The sequence below is a fragment of the Malus domestica genome, chromosome 05 (genome assembly GCF_042453785.1).
Source record: "Malus domestica chromosome 05, GDT2T_hap1".
Classification (NCBI taxonomy): domain Eukaryota; kingdom Viridiplantae; phylum Streptophyta; class Magnoliopsida; order Rosales; family Rosaceae; genus Malus; species Malus domestica.
In genome coordinates this window covers 27,792,200-27,820,175 of record NC_091665.1, presented here as the reverse complement: position 1 = coordinate 27,820,175, position 27,976 = coordinate 27,792,200, and the positions used below count along the sequence as shown (strand labels likewise).

The window sequence follows — 27,976 nt, the reverse complement described above, 5'->3', positions numbered from 1 at the left end:
TACAATGCATATCGAACCACTAAATGAAATCCAAGCTGGATACAATTCTGGACCACTCAACGGAATCCAGACGGAGCAGGGAACTGGACCACTCAATGGAACCCCAGCGGAAACCCAGTTTCGGATCACTCAACGGAACCGAGTGGAATGCTAACAACCATAATGTACAACGGCTCAAAGAAACGAGACAAGACACAAATTACTCAGTTTACAGAAGCTCAACAAAGTGTAACAAGGCACAAATACTAAATTTAGAACGAATCAACGAAGCGGGAAATGAATCAATAAAACAGGATATGAAACAAACTTCGAAGCAACAACCCCATGGCAATAGGTTAACGATCCACCACTAGCCCTCACATGTCATCACAACATGCCAATCATACAAATCAAATCATATTTCAAATATATACGTCAAATCTCATTTCATAAACATAAATCAATGACTAAGTATTGAAAATAACAATTCAATAGAAAACATATTTATAAAACCCAGTCATATCCACACAGGATAACAATACGAAAACAAGGTAATCACCAATATCACATATATTAAAGTCACTCACCTGGAGTCCGCGTTAACGCACCCTGGCACAAGAATAGAGACGTCATGCACTCTCACCGCCTAAAACAAAGTACAAGTCCACATTTAGATTTCATTCGATAATTCACATACTCAAAAACTCCCATATGTCTCCCACAACAACATTTAATGAGAATCAAATCATCGTTCAAAGGTAGGGTCCATGATCCTACGTCACTTGCTTCGTAAGATCCAACCACTAGATTTTCAATTCGTAAGTTCCTAAGTTCCCTAAATATTACGTACAATAATGTGTCAAAGTTTGGTGGTGATCCAACGATTGGATTGTCGATTGCTATAATGTTCAAGTGGCGGACCTTAATGAAATTTCACTGGATTCTGCAGATTTTGCAGATTTTATGGGCAATCTTTAGAACTTCATATCTCACTCGTTTCACACCCAAATTTGACCCATAATATACCAAAACGAAGCTAGAGAAGTGTAGAACAAGATTATACCTGCTTGAAGCCCAAATGGTGGCCGGAGTTGATCGGAAAATGGCCTGAAATATGGCTGTCCGCGGGAAAACAAGTAACTCGCCGGAATTTCTGGGCAAACTTTAAACGTCCATAACTTTGTCAATACTCAACGAAATCGAGTGATTCAAAAATGAAAATCATAGATTGGAACGAGACTAACAGATTGGTACCTTTCCCGATGGATAAATCACCGTGGTTTGGCCGGAAAATGGTCTGGAAGGTCACGGTTCGCCGAAAACTGGGCAAACTTTAAATCGTTACAACTTTCTCATTTTTAAACCAAATCACACGATCCAAACATGAAAATTTATCTAATCGACAAGAGGAATCGATTTATACCTACTTTGAGCTCAAAAGATGGCTGGAAATTGTCTGAATCACAACTAGAAGTCTCGGTCCAAAACCTTGTTCTTCGAACTCGAGGTTAAGATTTGTTTTCAATGAATCAAAACTCAAAACTGGGTTTATGGTGGTGAAGACATGCAGATAATGGTGATTTTGGTGTTCAACAAGCCAAAATTTTGGTGGTGATGATGGTTTGTTTCATGGGGAGAAAAGGGAGAGCCGAGAGAGAGAGTTAGGGAGTTAGAGAGAGTGAAGAGAAACAGGATAAAAGAGGAAGGAGAAAGAGGGTTCCAAAAAAATGGGGGTGGCCCACGTGGCACTCATCCAAATACATCATGTGTTGAATTGTCAATTTACCAAAAGTACCATTGACGTTCAAAACCTTATAAAATCTTCGTTATAATTCTGAATCACATTCTATTTGCACCAACGCGTTCGTATCGATGAGTACTATCCAAATATATAAATATAAGTGAAAATAAATACGTAGGAATCAAATATGCCGTAAATATAAAAGTGTCGAAACTAAGAATACGAAATATGGAATACGTAATTTTAAACAGTGAAATCCGGGAACGATATTTCACATTGCCTATCTCATATACACATGAATCCATGTTTGAATCTAATCATTTGTCTAGTTCTGGCAAAACACACAATATAACAACTAGATTGCAATCTAGTGCAATTATGATGAAAAACTATACAGCTTATTTGTCTGTGTTACATGAGCTAAAAACACTACAAATAGATAATGAAGATACATACTATGCTGGATATTCTTTTTTAGCAGAAATCAATGATACTAATAAACCAAAAACATTCAAAGCTGCTTCATCAAATCCTCATTGGCAGCAAGCAATGCAGGATGAGTATGATGCACTAACAACTCAACGTACATGGATATTGGTTCCAACTCCAGCTAATAGGTCTATTATGGGGAGTAAAGAGATTTATAAAATAAAGAAGATTCTAGATGGCAGCATTGCAAGATACAAAGCAAGATTGGTTGCACAAGGTTATCCATAGGAGCAAGGGCTTGATTATGTTGAAACCTTCAGTCCAATTATGAGTCACACTACTGTAAGGTTGATTTTTGCTCTTGCCACTTGTCATAAATGGGAACTTAGACAACTTGACAGTAAAAATGCTTTCTTGCATGGAGATCTTCAAGAAGACATATATATGAAGCAACCACAAGGATTTATAGATCCAAAATGTCGTCAACATGTGTGTAAGTTGATTAAATCTTTATATGGACTCAAACAAGTACCTAGGGCTTGGAATTCAAAGTTCACAGGTGTGTTACCATCTATGAGATTCAGTGTATCTCAATCTGATACAAGTTTATTTGTCAAGAATGATGAAGAAAATATAGTCATTCTACTGTTGTATGTAGATGATATCATCTTGACAGGTTCTAACAAGTCCAAAGTTCAATGGATTATCACTCAGCTTGAAGAGTTGTTTGATTTGAAGGATATGAGGTCGCTAACATACTTTCTTGGTCTTCATATTCAATATAAGGCATATGGAAGTCTTTTTGTCAATCAAACAAAATATGCCAGAGAATTACTAAAAAATGCAAGAATGGAAAGTTGTAAACCTGCACTAACTCCATCCAAACCACACACTCAGTTATTTGTATATGAAGGCAAGTCTATGTTTGATCTTACCATTTATAGAAGTTTGGTTGAGAGCATTACAATACTTAACATTCTCTAAACCTGACATTGCACATTTTGTCAATGTTGTTTGTCAATACATGACTAAGCCTATTGACATGTACTTCTTTCTTGTGAAAAGAATTCTGAGATATGTACAAGGAACCTTGGAATGTGGCCTTACTTACACTCCTTCAACTAATCTTCATATATCAAGTTTTTCTAATGCTGATTGGGCTGCAGACATAAATACAAGAAGGTCAATAACATGTGATATTGTGTAATTGGGTGGAAATCCTAAATCATGGCAATCAAAGAAGTAAGCCTCTATCTTAAGAAGCTTAACTGAAGCTTAATACAAAGAACTAGCACATTGCACTGCTGGTTGATGCGAGAATTACTTGACACACAAATTAAACCCTCTTTTTGACAATTGTAGCAAAGTATGTAAGTAGGGATCGTTCTAAACCGGGGATTAGGAGGGCTTGCTAAAACCTTTAAACTGACTCAAAAACAAAAAGAAACGAAGTTAAAAATGTAAACAAAAGATTTTAAAACAAGAAAGTAAAAGGGGGATTTGAGTTTGGTGAAGTTGAAAGTAAAAACGAATAAACTAAAAACTTAAATAGATTTTAAACAAATTTGGGTTGAATGGATAATGGAAGGCTAGCTAAGGGGTTCTTCTCCACACATGTCTTGCTTGCATACAAAATGATTTCCAATTGCTCTTCGATAAGTTATAAATATTCAACGCCCCAAATTAACCGTGAATTGCACTAATTAACTCTCAGTTTTTCAACAAGTTATTAGATTGGATGATTGCATACGACAACCCAACACACTCCCTACAAGTTCCCTACATGAATTGCATAATAGAGATACAAGCAAGAATCATTAAGTTCTATGAAAAACATAAGCATTGACGAGGCACTCGTTACTATGATTTGCATGAAACTTATGCCAAGAATTTACTTAACGTGATTGTGACTAGCAACCTTCACTACTTGTGAATATAAGTTCATAACGATTAGGTGAAACTCCCTTATATTCTAGCGTCAAATTCATGCATGAAAATTAAGCGTGCACTCTCAACCAACATACACAAATTAGTTTTTATACGAACGGATAAGTAAATTGAATTCACAATTCAAGAAACGCAATTGGAAGTAATCAAATCATATAGCAAGCATAAACATGGTTTTGAATCCCCCCCTAGCCAAGGGGGGTTTAGTTCCTCATTATTACAAAACAAAGATAAACAAATTTAACCATTGAAAAACAAAGGGAAGAAAGCACCTAAACGTTCCAACGATCCATGTTGGATAGCAAGCGCGTCCAAGGACTTTTCTCCTTCTCCTTGCCGCCACAACAAGGTTGGAATGATGTTGAAGGGTTGGTTATTTGGAGGAATGGATGGGAAGGGGTTTAGATATGTAGGAGAGGCAAGGAAAGGCTTGGAGAATGGTTAATTTCTGGATGATTTGAATGAGGTTGCTGCCATGGTATTTATAGGAAGAGGATGGACATGTTTAATGCAAAAATCTGGTGGAATGAAGTAGGTAAGGCATGGCAAGGTGGAGAATTGTTGGTGAGGGTAGGTTTTGAGTCATCCACTCACATGTCATGGTGAGTTAAGCATTGCATCATCCACTCAAATGTCATGGTGAGTTAAGCATTACATCATCCACTCAAATGTCATAGTGAGATAGGCATTGCATCATCACTAAAAAATCTGGTGGAAGTAAAACAAAGGGAAGGCCACGGCATTGATGAATTTTATGGGGTATGCATGGTTTTGAGTAAAGTTTTGGCCAATCCTTCTAGAAATTTATCCCTTCTTGCAACTTGTATTTGTTTCACCAGATTTTTAGCATGTTCCTAGCCTCTTTTGTCTTCAAATTCGTCCATCCATCTTGCTCATATCATATGTAATCCATTACAAGCTCAAAACTGCTCCAAAATGCACCAAAATGCACTTTCTTGCTACCTTAGCCCTTTGGACCTACAAACACACGAAAATGGCTTAAAGTACTAAAATAACTAAGAACTAATAACGTAAATGCAAGAAAACTAGTTAACTAAGTCGCATAAATATGCGTCTATCACTGGTATAAGATATGTGGTCAAAGATTTGAATAAGTTTGTAACTTCTCCACCTGTTATGCATTGTGACAACATCTTTGCTTTGGCATTTAGTTCAAATCCAGTCTTTCATTCTCGAATAAAACACTTAACATTGATTATTATTTGTCAGAGAGAAAATGCAGAAAAGAGACATTACAATTCATTATGTTTCAACTGAGTCACAAGTTGCAGACACTTTGACTAAAGGATTACACAACCCAATTTTCATCAGACATTGCAGCAATCTTAGGCTTGGATATCCCAGTTGAGATTGAGGGGGAGTAATAACAGAATGCTGATGTGGCTTTAGTCTATTGGTCCATGTGTCACACTGTAATTGAATTATAATAAAATTAGGTTGTTGTGAGTTAGTTAGCTGGCTGCCTTATATTGTAAACTAGTTAGTTAGAGTATAAAACACTATATGTACTGATGTAGCATCTCATTTCTCATTAATGTGAATCTGTTCAAAGCTATACTTTTCATTATCTCTCTCTCTCTTCTCTTTCTCTTCGACTCTTTACATTTCTGAAGTTCTTCAGCTTTTCTCATAATTTCTACAACTCTATGAAGCTTGATCGTGCACTATTATGAATCAGCACGACAAACTCTTGTATTGTGGGTAAGCACAACGCCAAGGGTCTGGTGAAGCACTATTTGCCTCTCACCTCTTTCAAGAATCTAACAGATAAGAAAATCTTCTTATTTAATCCTCATATCTCAGTACGACTAATTTTCTTAAACCAAGTATATCTCAATACGACTAATTTTTATTAGACTGTATATTATTATTGGTGGTAGCAAAAAGCACAACATAAAGAAAGGAAAGAAGATGATGGTGCAATTTTCAATAATAAAGAACATAAACATACCAATTATTTATATATATACACACATGTGATCTATTTTCAGAAACAAATGCTCCAACAATCAATGCTGCTCGAAGTTGTTCGAATGGAAAATATATTGAGGGTGGTATGACAAAATACATATCACCAAAATCTTTGTACACAAGCATGAGAGGGATTAAGTAATGGAAGTTAGAGAAACGATTTCAATGCTAACATGGCACACAACTTCATCAACTCTCTGCCAAGTTTTCATTTCAGAAGTTGACATATTGCATCGACACACATCGACTTGATGACAAGCCATTTAACCCAAGTTTATTGTAATCAGGGGGAAACATCGCTCATGGGGATCATCTAATAGCATCTAAGAGTATGCTACATTGGTCATATGAGCACTGTAATTTTGTTTCCTTTTGACCATCAATTTATCTCATGTGTTATTATTGGAAAAATTATGATGAGGCAATTAATTCATGACTTGTGGCCATCTAAGGTGTTGTAAATGTGGATGGCCACACATGATGACTTTGGATTGCCAATACTAATAGTTATTGTAAACACGAAAAAAAACTTAAAGTATTAGTGAATATTCATTTCACCGAAATTTTGATGTCTACAATTACCGGAGATCAATCCGTGAAAAACATCAAAGCATGGGTTGGTGGGTTTTAGTTTTTCTAGCCCTTATATTTTCTACTATTGGCAAATAAGAAAGTTTGAGTCACTTAAATGCTAGCTAAGTCATTTTACATTAAAAAAAAATTGGAACGTTTTACATATATCAAAGTGGGAAAATCAATCGAATCAACCAGCCTCCTTCTAATTGATCTGATTCATGATTTTTTTTTATATTTAATTATCAATTTAGATGAAGAAATTTAAGATTACTAATTGTCTGATAAACCTAAAGAACCAATGGAATTGAATACGAAATTTGTTATTTTTAAACTCTCATTCATAGAAATTGGGAAATGATATCTATTTACATGGAATTTAAACTTGGGAATTAGAGGTCCAAAATTCCAACATTTTTTCCACGCGGAAATTCTAAATTTCTATGTTTATGAATCCAAACAAGGAAATTAATGCATGTCAATTTATAAATTTTGATTTTTACCCAAATTCCAAGATTATTTCCCTCATCCAAACATAGTGTAGGAAATTTTAAAATGATGGAAGTCGAAACGACGAGATTTTATTTTATAGAATTTGCGAATTTTCTTGTTTGGTAAACCTAAATGAACAATGAAATTGAATACGAAATTTGTTATTTTTAAACTCTCATTCATAGAAATTGGGAAATGACACTTATTTACATGAAATTTAAACTTGGGAATTAGAGGTCCAAAATTCCAAGTTTTTTTTCCACGCAGAAATTCTAAATTTCTATGTTTATGAATCCAAACAAGGGAATTAGTACATGTTAATTTATAAATTTTGATTTTTACCCAAATTTCAAGATTATTTCCCTCGTCCAAACATAGTGTAAGAAATTTTAAAATGATGGAAATCGAAACGACGAGATTTTATTTTCTAGAATTTACGAATTTTCTTGTTTGGAAAACCTAAAAAAACAATGGAATTGAATACAAAATTTGTTATTTTTAAACTCTCATTCATAGAAATTGGGAAATGACACCTATTTACATGGAATTTAAACTTAGGAATTGGAGGTCCAAAATTCCAAGTTTTTTTCCACGCGGAAATTCTAAATTTCTATGTTTATGAATCCAAATAAGAGAATTAGTGCATGTCAATTTATAAATTTTGAATTTTACGCAAATTTTAAGTTTATTTTCCTCGTCCAAACTAGAGAAATTTTGAAGATAAAATTCAGACCATGTTTAAAAAGTATTTTATATTATACTTTTAATAAAAAAGAAAAAGGAGTAAATTACATAGTAGCCCCTCAGGTTTGAGGTCAATTACAACCCCATACAACAACTTTAAAACATTTCACTTTCATACATCCAGTACCATTTTATTTCAAAATAACACCTCCGTTAGATTTTCCATCCATTAGTCTGTTAAATGCTGACATGGCTGCCACATTTGTGCTGATGAGGCTGCCACGTGGCAAAAAAATAATAATTTTTTAATTTTTTTAATCTAATCTTCTAAATATTAAAATTAAAAAAAAAAAAAAAAAAAAAACCTGAAAGCTTTACCCGCAACCCACCCTAAAACCAGAAACCAATTAATCCCAAACCCACCTCCCCATTAATCCCCCCCAGAAACCTAGCGCAGCAACCTCCTCCTCCCCCTACCCCCCAACGAACCATTCCCGTCAAATCCCCCTTCCCCCGACGACCCACTCCCGTCAAATCCCACCCCCCTCCCCGACGACCCACTCCGTTAAATCCCCCTTCCCCCGACGACCCACTCCCTTCAAATCCCACCTCCCCCCCTCGACGACCCACTCCCGTTAAATCCTCCTTCCCCCCAACCCGAGCCTCGCCTTTTCCCTGCAACCCAATCCCACAAATTCCACCTCCCAAAAATCATTCCCTTCACCATCTTCATCCCTACTCCCAATCCCAACACCACCGAACTGTGTGGATCTGAGTTCGCGGGGGGTGGGGGAAGGGGTTAATGGGATCTCAACCCAAAAAAGAAAAGCAAAAAAAAAAAATGCACAAATATGGGATCTAGGTTCGCGAGGGGGGGTGGGGGAAGGGGTTAATGGGATATGGGGGGTTGCCGGAGAGAGAGTCAGAGAGGGAGAGAAAGGAGTGAGAAAACAGAAGGAGGAGAGAGAGTGATGGATATAGGATTGGCGTTGGGGCGAATAGAAAGCGAGAAGAAGGTGAGGATTTTGGATTTGGGGAGTTTAGGGTTTGAGAGAGAGAGTGAGGAGAGTGGGAGGAGGGTCAAACCGCTGAGGAGGAAGGCGTTGGCGGTGGTGACCTGGCGGAGTTGTGTGGGTTTTGGATCTGGGTGGTTTGGGGTTTGAGAGAGAGAGTGAGGAGAGTGGGATGAGGGTCGGGGGTTGGGTCGGAATGGGCTCAACGTTCTGGTCGTCTCCGTGGCGGTGAATTTGGGTCTTGCGCTGCATCGCGGCCTGTACCACAGAGCTTTCTCTCTGATCCCTCTGCTCATCACGGAGGTCCTTTGTCACCACCCGATCTCGCCGTCGACCGGGATTTCTCATCGTCGCCTTGCTGCTCCTGCTCATTGTCGTCTTCGACGACGAAGATGATGCGGGTGAGGATGACGTCCTTGCAGTTTGGGGGGGGATATAGGTTTCGCGCCGGAGGGGTGGTAATGGGATCTGGGTTAGGTTTCGCGTCGGGGGGGGGGGCGTGGTAATGGGATCTGGGTTGGGGGGTGGTCGTATGGGGTATGGGTTTCACGGGGATATGGGATTTGGGTTGTTCTCTGGTTTTTTTTTTTTTCCTTCAAAGGTGCAGGTATGGGGTGGGGGAAGATGGGAGCAGGGAAGAAGAAGGCTAAGGGGGGTTCACGGGGGTGGGGTTTTGTTCAGATTCTGGGTTTTTATTTTATTTTTTTTAAATTTAGAAGATTTAGGTATTTTTTAAAAAAAATTAAAAAATTATTTTTTTTGCCACATGGCAGCCTCATCAGCACAAATGTGGCAGCCACGTCAGCATTTAACAGACTAATGGATGGAAAATCTAACGGAGGTGTTATTTTGAAATAAAATGGTACTGGATGTATGAAAGTGAAATGTTTTAAAGTTGTTGTATGGGGTTGTAATTGACCTCAAACCTGAGGGGCTACTATGTAATTTACTCAAGAAAAAGAACAATGAAAATATGGAAATTTGTATACAGCAGGAAAAGGTCCGTTTGCTGACGCTGGTCAAAATAGACAGAGTAACGGCGCGGTAAATGAAAAATTGGCCGAGAACTCGCTGCAAACATTAGAAAAAGAAAAGGAAGTCCGATCTCATTAGAGATTCAGAAGCAGAGAGGGAGGCGTTGAATACTCGCATTTGGCATTTGGAGTTCGAAATCCACCGACCATCTCTCTTCTTCTTCTCCTTCTCCTCTCAAAATCTAGGGCATAAGAAAATGTGCTGTTGGATCTGAAACTTGAGCAAGTAAGCTGCTTTTCGATCGATTTCGCGTTTCAATCGAAATCGGATAAATGTTGCGGTTACGAGCATTCCGGCCGACCAATGACAAGATCGTCAAGATTCAGTTGCATCCCACGCATCCATGGCTGGTCACCGCCGACGCCTCCGATCACGTTTCCGTTTGGAATTGGGAACACCGTCAGGTACCTCTCTCTCTCCTCTCTCTCTCTCTCTCTCTCTCTCCAATTCCACACTTCGTGTTCGTGATTCGACTGTGCTGGATTCGAATTAGGTGATTTACGAGCTCAAAGCTGGGGGCGTTGATCAGAGGCGTTTGGTTGGCGCCAAGTTGGAGAAGCTCGCCGAGGGCGAATCAGGTACTGAATCCTGAAATATGATTTTAGTTGCTACGATGCTCGTGAAATTCGATTCGAACTGTGTTTAAATTAGTGCTGCTTCTGAATTTCCGAGATCTGATTGGACAAATTTAGCTTAGGAGTAGCTGAATGCTTTTGCAGAAGCATATTGATTAACCGATGATTGCGAATTTCACTAACAATTCATTTGTGCAGCTAAATACGCGATTTTGGATAGAGTTAACTCTATTAACTGTTCTTGCATTTACTCAGGCAAAACCATAACCATTACTAATTGCCTTATAGTATAAAAAGAAGGTAGTGTACTGTTCAGCTTAAGCATCAGCGTCGAACTCAGTTTGTCCAGTTGGGATTCAATAGGTTCTGGTCTGGAATCTAAGTGGCGTTACAATTAGCTGCTCTTAGATCAATACTGGCACAATTAAACTTAAGATCAATGCACAGATTTTTACGCGAGTTCAAAAGTTGTCGTCTCTCAATGGTTTTGTTTCTTATCTTTAGCTTGAACACTGGCAAAATATGATATTTGGACAACAAGAGAGCTAGTTTGGCTCAGTAATTGTTTAAGATTTCTAAATTTCCACTCTTAAACCAGAGAATTATATTTATATATATCTTTCTAATTGTTGTGTCTGCTTGTGGTTGATAGATTCTAAAGGGAAGCCCACAGAAGCCATTCGTGGAGGGAGGTAATAGATCACTGCAATTGCGTTATTGTCCATTTCTTTTTATTAAAACCTACACACACACTGAGGGCATATGCTTCCTTAACAGTGTTAAGCAGGTAAACTTCTTTGATGATGACGTGCGCTATTGGCAACTTTGGCGTAACCGCTCCACAGCTGCTGAGGCTCCCACATCCGTCAGTAATGTTTCATCAGCTTTTAGTTCTCCTGCTCCATCAACTAAAGGAAGACATTTTCTTGTCATTTGTTGTGAAAACAAAGCCATATTTTTGGACTTGGTAACAATGCGAGGCCGTGATGTACCAAAATCAGAGCTTGACAATAAATCGCTTCTCTGGTAAGTTTTCACTAATTTTCAGTATGTTTATACATATGTTTCATTCACTTGAAGCAGTGGCATTTATTATACAGTACTGGTACATACAAATATATATTGAATGAGATTAACAAATCTCTTGAGTTTTGCTTTTGTTTTTGACATTTTTGTGCTCTATTTCTTGTTTCCCTCAATGAATCTTGCAGTATGGAATTCCTTTCTAGATCTGCTGTTGCAGATGTTCCTCTTGTTGCTTTTGGTGGATCAGATGGTGTTATTAGAGTACTTTCAATGATGACATGGAAGGTTTGTGTTTTCCCAAATTTTCTAACATGCCGGCTATGAATATCCCTTGCTTTATGTGATATACTTGCTTCCTGCAGCTTGTAAGGAGATACACAGGAGGTCATAAAGGATCCATAGCTTGTTTGATGACATTCGTGGCTTCTTCTGGCGAGGTAGATTTTTTACTTCCAAAAGATGAAATCAAATACTTTATGGCATGTGTTTATGCTATCTTTCTTTGTGAACTATTTTTTTTTAAATTATTTATTTACTATTTTAGTTTGTATCTGAGTGTTCAAATACCATAGCATAGGTGGCTTGATGTATCACTTGATTGTGCCTCTGGAGCTTCCTAAAATGTTATTATCTCCTTATTCTTCAAGTTCATTCAGATAGCACTTTGGTGGAAGTAATTTCTCTATTCACTCAGCAGCATGATGTAAAAAAAATCAAGGAATTACGATATAGAGATGCTGAGCTGTTATGAGTGTTCATCAGTTATACATCAAAGTACTGGATACATGTGTTTAAATGCTTCTTGTTTCTACATGTAAACATTATTGCAGGCACTTCTGGTTTCGGGGGGTAGTGATGGGTTGCTTGTAGTTTGGAGTGCAGATCATGGTCAAGATTCACGAGAACTCGTGCCGAAACTAAGTTTAAAGGCAATTATCTCTTCTTTTCTTATCACATCTCTCTTATTTTTCTTTGACCACTATAAGGTTAGGTTACTGATTCATTATTTATTCCACATTATGGTTGTGGTATGAAAGTTATATGCAAATTTGAAACCTAGGCTGATCAATGTTGTCATATTATTTAAAATTTAATAGGGACATGTGACACCCTGTTTGCTTAAACGGGTCTAAGATGTCCAATGTTGTGATTTTGAGACAATGTAAACCTCACCGGTGCCTAGTGTTGGCTTGGTGAAATTGGACTCCAATTATATCTTTGTTTATTTAATCAAACTGTAGATTTTAATTGGGCATCTTTGTTGAGGAATTTTAAAGATATTCCTTTTGGTGCATTCTTCTTCTTCTTTTTCGTTTTTTATGGGGAGGGGGAGGGGTAGAGATGAATGGATTGTAGTATGTGTTTATGGGTAAAGATGTTAGTCTGGATTTGATGGACTTTCCTTTGGTGGTATATCATTGTTTTTCATCCATTTTTTTATGAATAGAATGTGTTTCTTGTAAATAATTAAAATCTCTGTTACATTGAACTCCATGTATTGACCTTCTTTCAGTTCATTCTTTCTGCGTGCATGAATGTAGGAGCTTTATGTGTTTACATTTTTTCTGGATGACGTAGTTGAACTATTTGAGATTTGATTATAGGCATTTCTTCTATGACAGGCACATGATGGTGGGGTTGTGGCTGTTGAACTTTCTAGAGTGATTGGAGGTGCTCCCCAGCTTATCTCTATTGGTGCAGATAAGACGTTAGCTATATGGGACACAGTTTCGTTTAAGGTATTCCAATGTCTAAGGAAGGGCTTTGTGCAGTGCAACTGGTTTCTGTTGAATGTTGGTGTTTACCTTCTTATTTATTTATTTTTGGTGAAGATGTTTACCTTCTATTTAATGTATATATTTCGTCTGCTTTTCTCTTTCAGGAGTTGCGGCGTATTAAGCCTGTTCCAAAACTTGCTTGCCACAGTGTAGCATCCTGGTGCCACCCTCGTGCTCCAAACCTTGATATATTGACTTGTGTTAAAGATTCCAATATATGGTATGCACAAAGTTTTCATTCTAGTGGTTTCCATTACAAATTTCCATCAGTTAATGTTTTTGGTTCAAAACAGTGGATTTATGAACAGAATCTCTTCTTTTTTTAGCCGTAAAAATGTTGGACATAACTTGCTTATGAGATCTGTGTTTGGTATCATTTCCTTTTCTTCGTTCCTTATGAATTCCCCAAAAAATGTTTGAAAAATTTCTCAGGGCTATTGAACACCCAACTTATTCTGCACTCACAAGGCCGTTGTGTGAGCTCTCATCACTAATCCCCCCACAAGTAATTGCACCGAACAAGAAAATTAGGGTAAGTCACTTTTATGCTTATTAGGTTTTTTTTATATAACTTCATAACAGACACTTACACCCAACTGTATCACAGGTATACTGTATGGTCGCACATCCTTTACAGCCCCACCTTGTTGCTACTGGAACCAATGTTGGGGTCATTATCAGCGAGTTTGACCCAAGATCGCTTCCAGCTGTAGCTCCCTTGCCAACACCATCAGGGAGTCGAGAGCATAATGCGGTATATGTGATTGAAAGGGAACTTAGGCTACTAAACTTTCAGTTATCCCAGACAGCAAATCCATCTCTTGGAAATAATGCTTCTTTGTCGGAAGCAGGAAGGCTTAGGGGGGAGTCACCAGAAACATTATATGTCAAACAGATAAAGAAGCACATTAGTACACCTGTTCCGCATGATTCCTATTCAGTTCTCTCAGTAAGCGGTTCGGGAAAGTAAGTTGCATCTGGCACTGGAAATGCCAGTCTTTAACTACAGTAATTTCATTCTTTGTATAGGTGAAATGGTTAGATCGATAGCATTAGTATTAGGTTGATACAGTATAATGCATCAATATCAGCCTTTGTATTAAACATTCATGGAAGAGTGCAATTAATGCATATTGTTTACAATGTTGTCTTGACCATGTCTCTAGGTATGTTGTATTCTCTGTGATACATGTCATCTGAAATTACCTATGATGTTTATTCCAACGTGTCATGATTTTTCATCTTTTTATTTGGAGCTTCAGTACTCACATGGTAATGATTACTTCTACATATTTCAGGTATCTTGCAGTTGTGTGGCCTGATATCCCGTACTTCTCTATCTACAAAGTTAGTGATTGGTCAATCGTTGATTCAGGCAGTGCAAGGCTTCTGGCTTGGGATACATGTCGGGACAGATTTGCTATACTAGAGTCTACATTACCACCTCGAATTCCTGTAATTCATAAGGGAGGATCATCGAGAAAAGCAAAAGAAGCTGCTGCAGCTGCAGCACAAGCTGCTGCGGCAGCTGCCTCTGCTGCTTCTGCAGCTAACGTACAAGTTCGCATCTTACTGGATGATGGCACATCAAATATTTTAATGAGATCTATAGGTGCTCGCAGTGACCCGGTATTTATTCTGTTCTGCCTGGTCTATGGTTATAGTGATTTTAGTTGTGAGTTTTAAAATGCGTAGGGTTTTTTATCGACCAAGAAATAAATTGCCTAGTGTTTCAAATTATAAGTTTGTTCCTCATGGCATTGTTCTTGCATTGAAAACAATTAAACAAAATCCTTATGTGGTCTACGCGTTTGAATTTGTTTAGATCCTGAGTAATAAGGGCTTCTTTGGTTCCTTTACGAATAACAATTTTCTGTAAGTAAGCTCACAAACAAAGCATGCAGCCACATGAGCTTTCGAAAGTTAGAACAATTTTCATAAAACAAACTAGAAAGGTTTTTCTGAAATTGTTCTGACATTAAATATCTCTTATAAAAGTTTCAAATGTTTTACGCATTGGCCAGAAACTTATAGGAAGCACTTCAAATAGAAATGCAATGATGGACTCTTCCATTAATATTTTGGTGTAGATTGTGTAGCAAGTTTGACAGTTAAGATTCCTTTCTAATTCAAAATTATATTCTAGGTCATTGGCTTGCATGGAGGAGCACTTCTTGGTGTTGCATATCGAACATCACGGAGAATTAGCCCTATGGCTGCAACAGCTATTTCAACAATTCAATCCATGCCCCTGTCTGGATTTGGAGGTGCTGGGCATTCTTCTTTTTCCACTTTTGATGATGGATTTTCTTCTAATAGATCTTCCTCTGCTGAGGCTGCACCACAAAACTTTCAGCTATACAGGCAAGAAATTTTTTTTCTTTTGTTTTATTTGCATGCTAAGTATTTTATTTCAAGGTACTAGGAAATGCAGTAGTCCTATGGAGTTTCTTCATTCCTTCATAGTTTATTAAAAAATGGATTTTTATTTGATATAGCTCATCAGTTTTTGTGTTTTAGAAATGTGAATCAAGCGTTTCACAACCTTACCTTAGCCCGTTCTCTCTCTCCATTTCTTCAGTGCTTCAAATTTCTCACAAGTCCTTCATTGAGGATGTTTGAACTTTTCTTTTCAATTAGTCCTTGCAGATATTGTAAGTTAGATTACTTGCACACAAACTTGTCTCACTTTCACCTACCTGCTCCATGCTGGAATAAATTTTAAATGTTGATTTCTAAAGGTAGCTTAGTGCGTTATGATGTGTAAAGGCTTTTTCAATGGGTATCTATGGATATAAGATCAAGAATAGTTTTCCTTTTAATCCCAAGTGATACCTGACTATGCAGTTGGGAAACTTTTCAACCTGTTGGTGGTCTACTTCCTCAGCCAGAATGGACAGCGTGGGATCAAACGGTTGAGTATTGTGCTTTTGCATATCAGAAATACATTGTCATATCTTCTTTGCGCCCGCAATATAGATATTTGGGAGATGTTGCAATTCCTTACGCAACTGGTGCTGTTTGGCATAGGCGACAGTTGTTTGTGGTTACGCCTACCACAATTGAGTAAGATATACTGATTGTCCCAAAAATTCTGTCTTTGCATCTGTAACAGTTTCTTGGAATAGATGAGAATGGTTTTTTCAGGAAGAAATGTTATTTGATTTACAATCAGACAAAAACTATTGTTAATTTGTGACACGGCATAATAGAAGATCTTGACTTCTAGTAACTTGATCTTGGAAAGCCTCTAAACCTCGTCTGGCTATGATATTACATGTGGGCCACACAAAAACTCAAAGTTGTCAAAGCTGAAAGCTATGCTAAAAAAATTTTTGATTCAGTTGATGCACCATAGCCTCGGCTGGAGAAAAACTCAGGTTTTTGAGTGTTGAGGTATAACTGCATATGAACTCAAGACATTACGACCTGAGTTTGCATTGCTTTTGTAATACTGGTGTCAAGAAAGTTGTTGCTATCTTTCAACTCTATTTTGCTTTGTTGTGATTTCTTTGGATTATTTTACTTCAACAAATAAGAATGCAGAATAGAATTGTAAATTGAATTGATACTAAGGCAATAAAAAATGTCGCAGCATATGAACTGTGCCTTATTAAGCTGCATTTTGCAGATGTGTTTTTGTGGATGCTGGAGTTGCACCTGTTGATATTGAAACTAAAAAGAGAAAAGAGGAAATGAAACAAAAGGAGGCACAAGCAAGAGCCCTTGCTGAGCATGGTGAATTAGCACTAATTGCAGTTGAAGGTCCGCAATCTGTTACTCAAGAAAGGATAGCACTGAGGCCCCCGATGCTACAGGTAAAGAGTTCCCAAAAGTATAACTCTGCTGACCGTTCGTTGGCTAAGATAGAAAGATACAAATGATGCTTTTCTCACATTTTATTTGGCATTCGTGCCGTATTTTCAATGAGAAATCGTATAAGATCTGTAAAGATTTTAAGTGTCTTACTGGAAACTTCTATACGTCAATGTGCTTGGATTGTTTTAACCAAATCGGATATGTTTTGATATGTTCTAATACACTAAAAGTTGGTTAAAATGGGAAAATGGGAAAATTCTGATTCTTGGTTCTAAGGTATTAATCGAATTGTATGTTTAATTGATAAGAAAATTCTGCAAAGAATTTTCTTTATTGGTAACTAAATAATCTCTTTATATTTGATTGTGTAAGATTTAATGGATTAGCTAATCCAAGTTGAATTCTTCATTTTTTATTATATTTGCGGCTTTAGAAGCATGGTTCCATTTCATTCTACCGACTTTATATAAGCGGTTTGGCATAGAATTGTAATAGCTGGAGAGTTTAAAGAAGTTAGAGTCAAAATGCAATTGCTGTAAATCAAATCCTAATACTATTTTGGTTAAATGTAGTCATTTGTCTTTTCTTATTTTTCTTCTGTTTTAGGTGGTGCGATTAGCCTCATTTCAGCATGCCCCTTCTGTGCCTCCTTTCTTAACATTATCGAAACAGTCTAGAAGTGACGGGGACGATTCAGGGATATTAAAAGAGTTTGAAGAAAGAAGGGTTAATGAGATAGCTGTTGGTGGTGGAGGGGTCTCAGTGGCAGTTACTCGTTTTCCAACAGAACAGAAGCGGCCTGTTGGGCCTCTAGTTGTGGTGGGTGTCAGAGATGGTGTTCTTTGGCTAATTGATAGGTAAAGACTAATGAGCCCCATTTTTCACAATTAAGTTGTTAAGAATGTATGCTAAATTATTTCCATCTATAAAACATATGTGCATGACTTCTATGTGATTAGTATATGATTGCAAACATGAATGATTTTTTTTTGTATTTCCCTGCAGATATATGAGTGCTCATGCCTTATCCCTTAGCCACCCTGGGATCCGTTGTCGGTGTCTTGCCGCTTATGGAGATGCAATTAGTGCTGTCAAGTGGTATCAATCTTTCTTTTTACAGTTTCATTCATACATGTCTAACTATATGATTTTTTTCCTTGTAATTCCTATTGTTTTTGTTTTATGCAGGGCAAGTAGGCTTGGCAGAGAACATCATGATGATTTAGCACAATTTTTGCTAGGCATGGGTTATGCTACCGAAGCACTTCACTTGCCTGGAATATCTAAGAGGTATGCCACAAATAAACTCACCCCTTGTGTGTTCGATGTCATATTGCCTACTGTTGCTTTCTTTATCTTTTATTTTTTATGATTAATATTTCCATTTCAAGGATCAACTTTTATTTTTGTCAAGTATACAACTATGTATCACTCTGGCCATAGACTGACATGGCTTACATGGTTCAATTTTCGGTTGATGTGTCTGGCATACAGGCGCTTTGTATGTGTTGGATCCTTATGTTTTTGTAGTGATAGCAAAAAGCTTTTCAACTCTTAAAGTTAATGTGTTGGAAATTATGGCATGCAAATGGTAGCCGTTTCATCTCAATTTGAACCGTATCTGTTGTTATCCCTTTTTTTGTAGGTTGGAGTTTGATTTGGCCATGCAGAGCAGTGATTTGAAAAGAGCTCTTCAGTGCCTTCTTACAATGAGCAACAGCAGGGACGTAGGACAAGAGAATACATCATTTGATTTGAAAGACATTCTAACTGTAACGACTAAGAAAGAAAATGTGCTGGAAGCTGTCCAAGGAATAGTGAAATTCGTAAAGGAGTTTTTGGATCTTATTGATGCGGCGGATGCTACTGGACAGGCTGAAATTGCTCGGGAAGCTCTTAAGAGGTTGGGTGCTGCAGCTTCTGTAAAGGGAGCTTTACAGGGTCATGAATTAAGAGGACAAGCTCTACGCCTGGCCAATCATGGAGAGTTGACACGGCTAAGCGTATGTTATCCATATCTGGACATGCTTTTCTTGCGTGCTAGTTCACATGATTTTGATAGTCCTTTCTAGAGAATTCTGATTGTCCTTTCTAAAGACAGTTGCTTTGCGCTGCAGAATTTGGTAAACAATTTAATATCAGTTGGCTCCGGACGTGAAGCAGCATTTGCAGCTGCAGTTTTGGGAGACAATGCCCTCATGGAGAAGGCGTGGCAGGATACTGGAATGCTCGCTGAGGCTGTGCTTCATGCCCATGTATGACGTGATTTATGCTTGTTCATCTACCTCAGTTTATTACTTTGACCTGACTGCCTCATGGGGATTTTCTCTGCAGGCTCATGGGCGACCAACATTGAAGAACTTGGTTCAGACTTGGAATAAAATGCTACAAAAGGAGGTTGACCACACGCCAACGACGAAAACAGATGCTGCTGCTGCATTTTTGGCTTCTCTGGAAGAACCCAAGCTTACAAGTTTAGCAGATGCTGCCAAGAAACCACCGATTGAAATTCTTCCTCCCGGGATGCCGTCTCTTTCAGCTCCTCCTATTTCTATGCCAAAGAAACCAGCTCCGGGGGCTCAGAATACACTGCAGCAACCAGGCAAGCCGTTGATGTTAGAAGCTGCCCCTACCACCACACCCGCACCTTCAGGTGCGCCACAACAACCAGATTCAGGATCAGATATTAAGCCTCCTGCTTCATCATCAGAGAGTGATCCAGCTAATCCAGCTCCAGCTGCTTCAGGAGAAAGTGTCCCAGGAACTTCTACGGGTAATGGGGCACCATCAGATGCCCCACCTCAAGCGCCTCAACCAGAAGTCCAATCCCAAGTGCCCCAATCAGAGGCCCCATCGGAAGGGCCGCAATCAGAGGTTGCATCGCAAGGTCCCCAATCAGAGGCTGCCTCCCAAGCACCCCAATCAGAGGCTGCATCCCAAGCACCCCATTCAGAGGCTGCATCCCAAGCACCCCAATCAGAGGCCCCATCCCAAGAGCCTCAATCAGAGGCCCTGCCCCAAGCTCCCCAGTCAGAGGCCCTGCCTGAAACGCCACAGTCAGAGACCTTACCCCAAGCTCCACAACCGGAAGCCCCACAACCTGCCGTCCCAACCCAGACGGCGCCATTACAAACCCAGGTGCCACCCATTCAGCAAACCAATGCTCCAAAAAGATTGCCACTAGATGAGGATTTTTTCCGAATGTGATCCCCGACAATATTGCTCCGAAACCCTTTGTGGTTCATACCACCGTCAAAATTTTAGTGATTCGTCCAATAGAAGCTCCACCCGCATTTCATACAAAGGAACCATGGTCGTCTCAACATTCTGTTCATCTTCGGGCGAAGTGATAATGTTATCAAATAGTTGTAGTCATGTTTATATTTCATGTAGCCTGTGTTCTTTTTAACATGTTATTCTTCTGTGTATGGTCTGCATCATTTAGTGCGTTTTCTTGTTCGTTCTGTTTTGTTGATTCAGCTGATTTGATTTGGTGAGGGAGCCTTACTAATAGAATGACATTGCATTTGCCGGCTTTATTCAAATTCTGTACTCCCACTGGCGTCATTGATCTTTTGTTTTTTATGAAGTTGAAATTTCCTAGTTTATTTGCAATTTTTTATGGTACTACCACTAAGTGGTCTAAAAATCGTTAGATCGTATATATAAGTCTAATAAATCTCCGCAACGGTTAGATTTCGCAATAAATTATTAATGAGTGGTACGTGCTACTGTAGTTAGACCGGTATATATATGCCTTGAAGTTTTAACCGTTCTTTTACTGTGCTCCATTTTTCAAGCAACTATTAGCTACGGTATCTTGTGTTTTTCAGTTCCATGCTTTAAACATTGCCCAGTGATCGGCCGAAATGGCTCAAAAACAGTTTTTTCTTCAATGGCTTTTACTTAAAATTTTAGTCCGAAACTCTTTTTAAGCTTTTTTTTTTTTTTTGGGTAACTTTTTAAAAATAAAATTATGTAGATTATTCTAATTATTTTTAAAAATATTTATAACCAATAAACAACGAAAAATCACTAAATTGACTCTATGAAACGTGAAAACCATGGAACAACATGGAAAACCCTTTCTACACATGAAACGCATGAAACAAGAGTTAGTGAAATCCCTTAATATACTCTTTCTACTATATTGGCAGGACGGGTCTTAGTGTTGAAAAGGATGGTTTTTTCCCGCCAGGCCATGCAAGTGCATTGTCTGCAACAAGAGCATACTTAAACAATACCACTGCTATGTCATCCACCACGGGCATCAACCCCAAAAGGGGGAAGAAGCCCGATCCTGAATTCTGAAAAAGGCTGGCCGCGAGGGTGAGACGAGCATGAAGAGTCGCTCAAGTACCAAATCGACCAGAGTGGTGAATAACGTCGGAATCATTTCATTCGCTCAGCTAAAAACTCTTTTGAGGGTAGGGGGATAGGTGATGATATGAATTCCAAATCCCACTTGTTCTGGAAAGAAAAACACAATCTAGAGGATATGACATGCTGAAAAAGTATCCGATAAAAGAACAAATATCGACGAACCAATTTTCAGAATCTACATAAAATCCGAGTAAAAATAATACATATCGCTATACTAGGTTTCGGTTTAAACTCGAGAGGATGTTTGACACTCCCATCTCCCAAACAACCTGGTTTCACATATAATCGTATAAGCTGGGAGAGTGCTCCGATTCAATATTAAAAGCCGGCTTTGCATAGCGGCGGATCCCAGTTTTGAACTGAGCTTGAACGAGATCCTATATGTGGAAAGGCTGATTTAAAAGTATAGAATATGCCAGGGATCCTTCGAATGTTGACAGCATATGTGAAGCACAAATGTTAAATCAAATTCTCTTCAAGATTTACAAGCTGGTTGAAGCCGACATATACCTAGGAAACACTTATTCGATCTTCAGATTCAACTCATGGTGATCATTCAAGCACTTCGGAATTACTGTACATTATTTACAGTTAAGTGTGAATCAATTCCCGGTGACAGACTGACTCTTGTTAACACACAGTAAAAGGAAGCACATAAACAGAATAGGTAAAGCAGTAACCACAGCCTAGACGGTAGCAAATTATCTTCTATAACATACGCCATTCACACAGTAAGCGACGCAGAACAAATATTTCTACCACAGAAATTCAGCTTTAAAAGCTTAGCATGGATAGTGCTTGCAATTTACAAGAAGAATCATTAATAAGCCTTTACATCTTAACAGAGATAAACCGTATGACTGAAATTCCATCCACAAGAAATCTATTAGTCACTTTAGAGACAAACGGAAGAGAAAGGTGAAAATAGAAACATGTGTCCTCCACACTGCAAATACACGAGCCAAGTACCATAAAGAAAATCGAAGATTTCATCAGAGTGATGGAATAGAAAGCGAGGGTTGGGGAAGGCAAATGTTTTCACATCCAGATTTCACGAAAACAGGAACACAAGTTTTAATAAATCTAAACAAAATGTTGATGATAGCATATAATTAATGCTAAGAGCCACCAGAGATGTTTGAAATTTATGCTTGAAGACATGTCTGTAAATGAGTTCCCTAGAAAGTTCCCTTCGACAACACAAAAAATAACAAAGGAGTTCCCAAGTGACGTTGATCCTCCATTATCAGATAAGGAGGATTGAATGCATTCACCAGTATTCCTATTTCGACTGTTCGTTTGGAGGGAAATAAATTTTTGATGATTGAAAAGGAGAGAGTTTTTACTTGGTGCATAATTCGATACTTTACCACTCCCTTGCAACTACTAGAGCTGCAGTGGAAATGTTCGATATACCAGTTAAAGGCGTTTGGACGAGGGACTTAAAGTTGCATGGAATTTAAGCTTAATTTGGTAGGAATGCACTACAAAATATAGATACATGAACTTAAAAATGACTAGATGCAATACATTCGGTAGGAAAAGTGTTTACGTAGTGCATTTATAATGTTCCAGTAGTAGTTTTGTAGTGCTTGAGTAGTTTGGAGTCGTAGTGTCCCTGTAATGCATTTTTAACAATTGAGTCTAGAGTTTCATGATAATTTAGGGTCCCTCATCCACACTATAACAAGGACACAAAATTAACAATAGTAAAAGCACGAGTACATAAAATGATAGATAATGGAAAATTTCAGGGAAAAAAAATGTTCAATGTGTTTATAAACAAGCGCTCCAAATATATACCTGTTTCTTTTTGGTGAGGAAACTTGTGGGTGCTTCATCTTACATAGTCTGCTACGCCTGAAGTTTGAGAAATAAGAGTATTTTCATCCTTCATAAAGAAAAAGTGTACAAAAACGTCATCAAAAATAGGCAAAAAACTACAACCAACTCATTTACAACCAAGGTAACACCAACAGCTGCAAAATCACGTCTCCATCCTTCACTCTCACACTACCACTACCAAATTAGCATTGTATGCATTGCCAATTTGCCATTGTCACGGCTATTGCATTAGCAATGTTGCTTTTCATTCTTAAGTCTTCCACTTATTAGTAGATAAAAGCAGTGTTCATATCTTTTGCTTCCGTTAATTTCCAGTAATGGACTTGTTCAATCATATTAGCAACAAAATCATGTCCAGTCAATGTGCAATTGAGCACATGTTTTTTGGGTTTACTTGATAGCATTACAGTTTACCATTCAATTTAGCGATAAAGGGGTGAGAAGATGGTAAAGATACTGGTACGAGTAGGGACAAATAAGGGAAATGGAATACTCATCAACCCAACTCCAACCATATTCATCCTTTCCTACATTAAGCAACAAGTAAAAGTAAAAGAGTAAAATAAGCACCACCAAAATCAAATTCTGAATCAAAAATAGCAAATAGAACTGAAAATATTGTTAGATCGGAAATTTCATTTATTTTTCATCATCTACATCAAGCAAACCTAACAATTTTTAGTCTAATTCTAATAAAGTGCAACAATGTATTTTTGCATTAAGACCAAATACCAAACATGACTGGCAAAAATGATTTACGCACAACTAAGGCATTGCAATTGCATTAGATTTTCCGGATGTTGAATAAGGAATTTTAATAGTAATTCAGAATTAAGGAAAAAACAAATATTGTTAGTAAAACAAATGATAAATATATGAGTTCAATCTGCTATCAGAGATCAGCAAATAGTTCGGTATATAGAACAAAATATAGAGGATCTATTTCATCCTTTGTGAGAAAGAGAAAGCAAGAGCAAGTTATACTTAAGGTAGAATCTCAATGAAATAAGAAACCGCTGTCAATTCACTTACCACTAAAACACCATCTACTAGCTGGTAAAACACATCTCACCATCAACATCAACCCTACAAATACCAAGTTAGCATTGCCAAAATACGATCTGTTCATTGAGTTCACCATCACCACTGATATATATAGCATCAGCAGCCCTCATGCTTAGATCACCCATTTAATTGTCCCTCCAATATTTCACTCCACTAATCACATTTCTTCTCTGAAAAAATGACAAGAAAATGGATTTCTCACATATATACAAATATTGTGCTGTTATCGAATTACTTCCCTTACATGAAATCACATCTCCATCACAGATACTGAAATAACAATAAACCCAAGTCCAAAAATTCAAAACTCTTGAAAGGAAACCATAATCACTTTCAAAATTTTGAATTATTGGATACAGATAAGATTAAGGTTATTTCATAGTTTTCACTAATATAACCACAAAAAACAAAATAACTCAATGCCAATATATGGTACATAAACGAAGAAACTCACATGCTAAATAGTGAAGCAAAATATGATGCAATAACATATAAATGCGGGAACTAAGAACAAAAGAGAGATTATCTGCTCATGCAACCACAATGACAATCTTGATCATGCCACCGTGGCCTTCTGGTTCCTTCACAATGACCATAGCTTCTGATTTGTTAATATATATTTCTCTATTTTTATGAATTTATATACAAAAGATAAATTGAACAAAACTAAATGTACAGAATGTTTATATACTATGAAAGTTTGAAAAGCACAACAATGAGTGCAAATAAAAAAAGTATCTAAATTTGCCCTATCCCATATGCAAAATAGACCCTTTTCGTTGCTTTTATGTTCAATAAACTTCTGCTATTTGAAAATAAAACATCTAATAAAAAAGGAAAATTTAAAAATTATTTTAGGGAAGTGTCGGAAACATAGTAATGGATGCAAATAAACAAATCTTCAACTTCTACTTTCCCATATGCAAAAACCACCCTTCTTTTCAAATAAAAGCCTTCATCTTTAGATTCTTATAAGAATCAAACTTGTTTTTCGCTTCTAATATGTGTAAAGAACAAGTCATGGCTTTGGGCAGAATTATCATAAAACAAGGAGGCAAATCAGCCAAGATCAATAATTACAGTTGAATCAAAGACTAATTAGTAAATTTCACTAAAATTTTCAACATCTGCAATAGGCACAACACAACTAGCACGGACCATGGTCAGCACAAATCTTTTCAACCCCAGCCTAAGTCAGACTCCACTAAACAAACTTCTCTTAATACATTCGATATTATCCAAACTAAGGGGGTGGGGGAGTGGGCTAAACCTTAGAATGGATTAGCCATACTAATCGGGTTTGAATTTTCCTTTGGAAAGAATCAAACATAAGGTCTCTCACTCACAAGTGAAGAGGAATACCACTAGACAGTAATACTAAGCAGCTCCCTACTAAACAAACTTAATTGGTTGAGGTACATGATTAATTCATGTGCTACAGATTAATACTGAAGTTCCATATATTATGTTTTACCAATAGCAATTTTTTTTTTGACAAAATGTATTATCAATAGTGGAATGATGAGCACATTAATTCTGGATCTCACACCATGAGACTCAATAAACTCACAAAAATGATTCCACGAAAAATTTACAACAAAATGAGGTAAAAACAAATAATATTCATATCATATGCGAATTTGCATAGTTAGAGATCAAAATCATCTGCAAGTTAATATCATATGCCAAAGATAGAGCAGGTGGACCGTATGACAAGAAGAGAGAGCACGCCCGTAAACAACCATGATCCGTTCATGGGTGATGACAAGCGTGCTCTCTCTCCTTGTCACACAACATCAAACCATAGCTCAAATTAGACATCAGTAGCTACAGAAAGGAGCAGTTTATAATGTTCTAACAATCACAACAATTGTCAAGGAATCCTCCACATGCGATCGAATTTCCACACATAAATTGGGGGGAATATAAAAGGCAAGAAATTAAAATGAACTTTATACATATGAACTATATACACATACATTTACATGTATATAAAATACCAACCATAGATCTGATACCCCAATAACACAACTGACCTAGATTGTTAGCACAGAAAATTGTAGACCTAGAACAGTAATATCATGATCGACTCCAGAGAAGTCTGACATATACCAGAACTATGGTGCTTGGTTGAAAAATTATCAAGTATGACTAGAGAATATTTAGGACCTACCCTATAATTACAGATCAAGAATTATCTTTCAGTGACACACAGAACATGAAATTAAAAAGTAAGAACACAACATAATATGCAAAATACCATCAGAAACATCATCTAGAGATTGCTAAGAAAACTATCTACAACCCCAAACCATCTAATTTTCAATAGAAATTAAACTGCTACCCTAGATGTAGAAAATATTCATCATAAATTATACAACACCCAATAAAATGTACAAAGGCTTTGAAGAATTAATGGAAAAATCTAAATATATTTCTTGTGAGCATGGATCTTCTCCATCTTGAAAACAAAGTAAATTTCATCAAATCTAGTACCAAAAGTATAAGCTTAAGTCTTATGCTAAATTAATTTTTTTAAATGCTTTGAAAGTCAATCTTACATTTCAAGCCATTATTTTTTTGCGAAAATAGTCAAATACAAACTTTTAACCTTAATTCTTACAGATTGGGACTGACGTACAGTAAAGGATAAATCTTCCACGCAGATGTTCCTGGAACATGTAAGCTGAGCTGAATCTAATATTTAACATTTTTTTTTTCCAATTGTTTCTTAACTATGTATCGGTGCGTGAAGAAGTTATTAATTCTGAAGTCAGAAAAGCAACAACAACAACAAAAAACCCAGAAGAAAACAGGTGTATAAAAAGTCAAACTTAAGCACATGAAAACACATAGAATTCAAGCATGTAATTAAAAAACCCTAGGCTTGCCAAATGCAAACCCTACAAACGAGACGAACACCAAGCCAAAAAATTAAAATGAACAAATAAAATAGTAACATGCAAAGGAAAGAAAACCCCCACTTTCAGGGAAAGAAGCTGCAAAAACCAGTGAGAGCGAGAGTTCCAGAGAAAAAATGGAGAACTAGAGAGCCACTTAAAAGCAAAGACACTGCACCCAAAAATAAAAAGGACTAAATAGTGTAAAAAATTGGATTTCTCGAGAAGACCAAGAGTTAATAATTTATTATCAGTCATAAACAGTTTTGACGGTCGATAAGATAACGAGAAATGAGACTAAAAAAGTGGGTCTATCCGCACATCATATTTTTAATATAATATTTTATGTAAAAAAATATTAAAAAGTTCATTCAAAGTAAGAATTTTTATAGATTTCCCATTATCTCATATTTTATACATAATATTTTATAATATTAGAACGAGAATTGTGTTAAAAACATGACGTGGTTAGGAGTCTATGAAACCATTTTTGGAAGAGTCTCTTTAGCATTTCTTTGTTTTATAATGTTGGTATGGAAATTGTTCTAGAAATATGAGATGACATAGAATTTATAGAGAGTGAGTCACCTTAGTATTTCACATAAAAATTAAACTTATAAATCATGTGATGTGTTACTAGTAAAAATTAACACTTAATCATTTATTATCAACAAACACGTAATATAATTTAAATTAATAA

The 27,976-nt window shown here is 37.1% G+C and overlaps 1 protein-coding gene across 1 annotated transcript; it reads left to right on the top strand.

Annotated features, from left to right (window-relative positions):
- Positions 1–9,845: 9,845 nt before the first annotated feature.
- Positions 9,846–20,628, top strand: LOC103412206 (uncharacterized). Its single transcript, XM_029102397.2, has 21 exons — positions 9,846–10,289; positions 10,379–10,463; positions 11,113–11,152; positions 11,238–11,486; positions 11,672–11,771; positions 11,849–11,923; positions 12,317–12,415; positions 13,109–13,225; positions 13,369–13,484; positions 13,697–13,796; positions 13,872–14,230; positions 14,563–14,893; positions 15,411–15,628; positions 16,112–16,330; positions 16,896–17,082; positions 17,690–17,940; positions 18,089–18,181; positions 18,272–18,373; positions 18,729–19,086; positions 19,201–19,338; positions 19,418–20,628. Exons 1-21 carry the CDS (start codon positions 10,158–10,160, stop codon positions 20,288–20,290), a joined length of 4,242 nt encoding a protein of 1,413 aa, XP_028958230.2. The 5' UTR covers positions 9,846–10,157; the 3' UTR covers positions 20,291–20,628.
- Positions 20,629–27,976: the final 7,348 nt, after the last annotated feature.

Coding starts and splice junctions, on each gene's coding strand:
- LOC103412206 (XM_029102397.2), top strand. CDS start 10,158: ATGTTGCGGTTACGAGCATTCCGGCCGACCAATGACAAGATCGTCAAG. Junction 11,487..11,671: donor GACAATAAATCGCTTCTCTG/GTAAGTTTTCAC, acceptor TGAATCTTGCAG/TATGGAATTCCTTTCTAGAT. Junction 12,416..13,108: donor TGCCGAAACTAAGTTTAAAG/GCAATTATCTCT, acceptor CTTCTATGACAG/GCACATGATGGTGGGGTTGT.